Source organism: Mercurialis annua, linkage group LG1-X (assembly GCF_937616625.2).
Source record: "Mercurialis annua linkage group LG1-X, ddMerAnnu1.2, whole genome shotgun sequence".
NCBI classification, from domain to species: Eukaryota; Viridiplantae; Streptophyta; class Magnoliopsida; order Malpighiales; family Euphorbiaceae; genus Mercurialis; species Mercurialis annua.
In genome coordinates, this window is record NC_065570.1 from 8,887,529 (window position 1) to 8,890,321 (window position 2,793).

At 35.4% G+C, this 2,793-nt stretch overlaps 1 protein-coding gene across 1 annotated transcript; it reads right to left on the minus strand.

The window, feature by feature from the left end:
* Positions 1-536: 536 nt before the first annotated feature.
* Positions 537-2,793, minus strand: LOC126665144 (transcription factor DIVARICATA-like). Its single transcript, XM_050357854.2, has 2 exons — positions 1,758-2,793; positions 537-1,232 (listed from the first exon to the last, which is right to left on the minus strand). Exons 1-2 carry the CDS (start codon positions 2,198-2,200, stop codon positions 740-742), a joined length of 936 nt encoding a protein of 311 aa, XP_050213811.1. The 5' UTR covers positions 2,201-2,793; the 3' UTR covers positions 537-739.

Below are 2,793 nucleotides of genomic sequence, written 5' to 3' on the forward strand. Positions count from 1 at the left end.
ACAGAACAATGATTACATGAATTAATTAATTATTTACTTAGTGGCCAACACATATTGGAGGATCTTCTTCCACTATAATTAACAATCTTGAATTAATGAAAAAGTGAAAATAAGAACACAGAATCATCCTCAAGAAACAGAACAAAGCATGAGATGCTTCAACTAGTGGCTCTTGCTCTCAATTCTTCAGTCAAGATTCCATTTCCAAATTCAGTCTGCTAATGGAATATAATGTTAAATCATGTGTTCAATAGGTACAATTCGAAAGTGACACTAAATTATTTGTACACGGGATGATTCATAATTTTACGTAACGAACTGGATTCACATAAGAATTTCTCGGGTGGAAATCTACAAGTACTGACTCAATAATTGAAGAGGCTGCCATCGAGTCCTCAAACTCGTTTATCTTCACGAACAATTTTCGTGGACATACATAGAAAAAATTGTGACACTCTCAAATTCAAATCGAAAAGGCCAATCAATTGCCAAACACACTATCAAAACATTGACAACAAAAAGTAAACACCAAAAGATAAATAAGTAACCTTCCTTTTTTTAGGTTCAATGATTCAGATATGAATATGGAATCACATGAAACTAACCGATCATCTCGTAAAAGTCTAATAGCTTGGACTAACAGAAGTCCTGATAAATTAATATATTCACATAGATTCATGCTTCCATGATATGGCAGACAAAGTACCTCTAGAGCTCTAAATAGCCGATCAAGCTTCCGTTACTGACGCTGCATCGGTTGCATCTGAAAAATCAAATTGTAAGGTCCAAATTGGTAACCTGGAAGAGTTCCTCTGAGCAGATTTTGGTCCTGTAATTTTGTTCCATATGATGATATCCCACAAAAAGGTGGCATCAATAAGTTGCTATTTACTTGGTTAAAAACAGAATCTGCTCCTTCACTTTGTGGCTTCCAGTCTAATAATCCTCTGCCCATTTTCGGCTGCGAATGTGACGATTGCACAGTCGTTGTAGAATGATCAGGCGATGATGGTTTCTTAATTTCTGATGAAATCGACTTGGTATCTGGAAGATTGATGGTTGTGATATCATGAATGCTTGATCTTCTCTTATCTTTGCCTCCTGTAGTTTGTCTGATGAAGTACTTTTGAGCATGGCTAGCTACCTGTGTTGGTGTTCTTGTCGTCACAAAATTGCGAGAAATGTTTCTCCAATCCCCTTTGCCGTATTTCTGAAGCCCCATCAGAAACTGCCTGCAATTTTCATATATTTGAACACAAAACCGATCAAATCCAATACATCGAAAACATCAGTAAGAAAGCAGCACAGTATCAGCTTAAACAAATCCAACTCTACTATTATGCTAATAATCAGCCAGCATAACACCAACTACATATGTTGCACGGAAATGGAAAATACCGAAATGAAAAACGGCCAAATCATAAAAAAAAATTATAGGAAAATGCTATAACTGGAAGGTTTTGAAGTTTCTGAAAGCATTTTCCGAACCAGAAAAACACGCAAAATGTAGGATTTGACAAGTTTTTGTGCAACATACCGCCTCAACTACAGCATTAGCAGCAAAATAAATCGAATACCAAACAAATCAAAACATTCAAACTGAAAACATTGAATCAGAATATAGTATTTCGGGAGCCTTTCCGTTTCCAAAACACAACATAAGACTCGACAAGTTTCCGTGCTATGTATGAATTCAATACCAAACACTTGCATACACAACAAAATTATAAAATGTAGGATAACAGGCACATATATACCTGTGCTCCTCCTCAGTCCAAGGAACTCCCTTCTTCCTCTCCTGATCGGAAGGACGCGACGCCGTCGTTCGTTTCCCACCGGGAGTATAATAATGCTTGAAACCCTCATCATAACCCTGCATACCACCACTAACCCACTCCAAAGTAAAAGAATCATTACCACTACTACAATAGCCAGGAATTGGAATCAAACCAGCTTCAATATCACTAACATCTTCCTCCAATTCTCTGTACTGTTTGATTACATCTCCTACAGTTTTCCCAGGGATCAAGGCTGCAACTTTCTGCCATCTCTCAGGCTCATCTTTATCAAACAAAGCTAAAGCATTCTCAAATCTCTTGTTCTCTTCTGGGCTCCATTTTGTCTCACTGTTTTCTTGGAATAACCAGCTTGAATTCTCAAGATATGAAGCTGGTGACAGGATTTCAACTCCTCTGTTCATAATTTTACAATAATAAATTACACTGTACAATTTATGGGGTTTTATTTTATTCTTTTTCCTCCACCTCTCTCATTGAATTCAAAGAGAGAGAGAGAGAATTGAAATGGAAGAAGCAAAGAATTTTGATCACTAATAAAGAAGAAGCATTTGAGTTAGTAACTTTTTGAAAAAAATTTAAAGAATCTTGGGGAGAAAAAGAAAGGTAAAAACTTTCCAAAACCCAAGGAAAAATCAAGAAGCTAATAACAAAAAGTAGATCTTAATTGCTACTTAAATCATTATATATGCACACATAAAAAAAAACAATTCAAGAATTTGATCAATAAATTTCACAACTTTGAAGTGAAAAGTTTGTTTTTTTGGGAGGAAATGAAAAAGAGAAGATACCCAACAGTTGGATTGAAAGTGGGAATAAAAAAGATTATGAATTGTGACTGTTTTGATGAGAATTGGAAGAAAAGAAAAGAAAAAAAATGAGAAAAAAAGCAAAATGAAAGTGAAAAGAAGTGAATAAAAACATGCCACAGAGCTGCTTTGTTACTACTTGTAAGAGAAAGAAGATCTATAGGAAGAAGAACACAACAACAAAATAG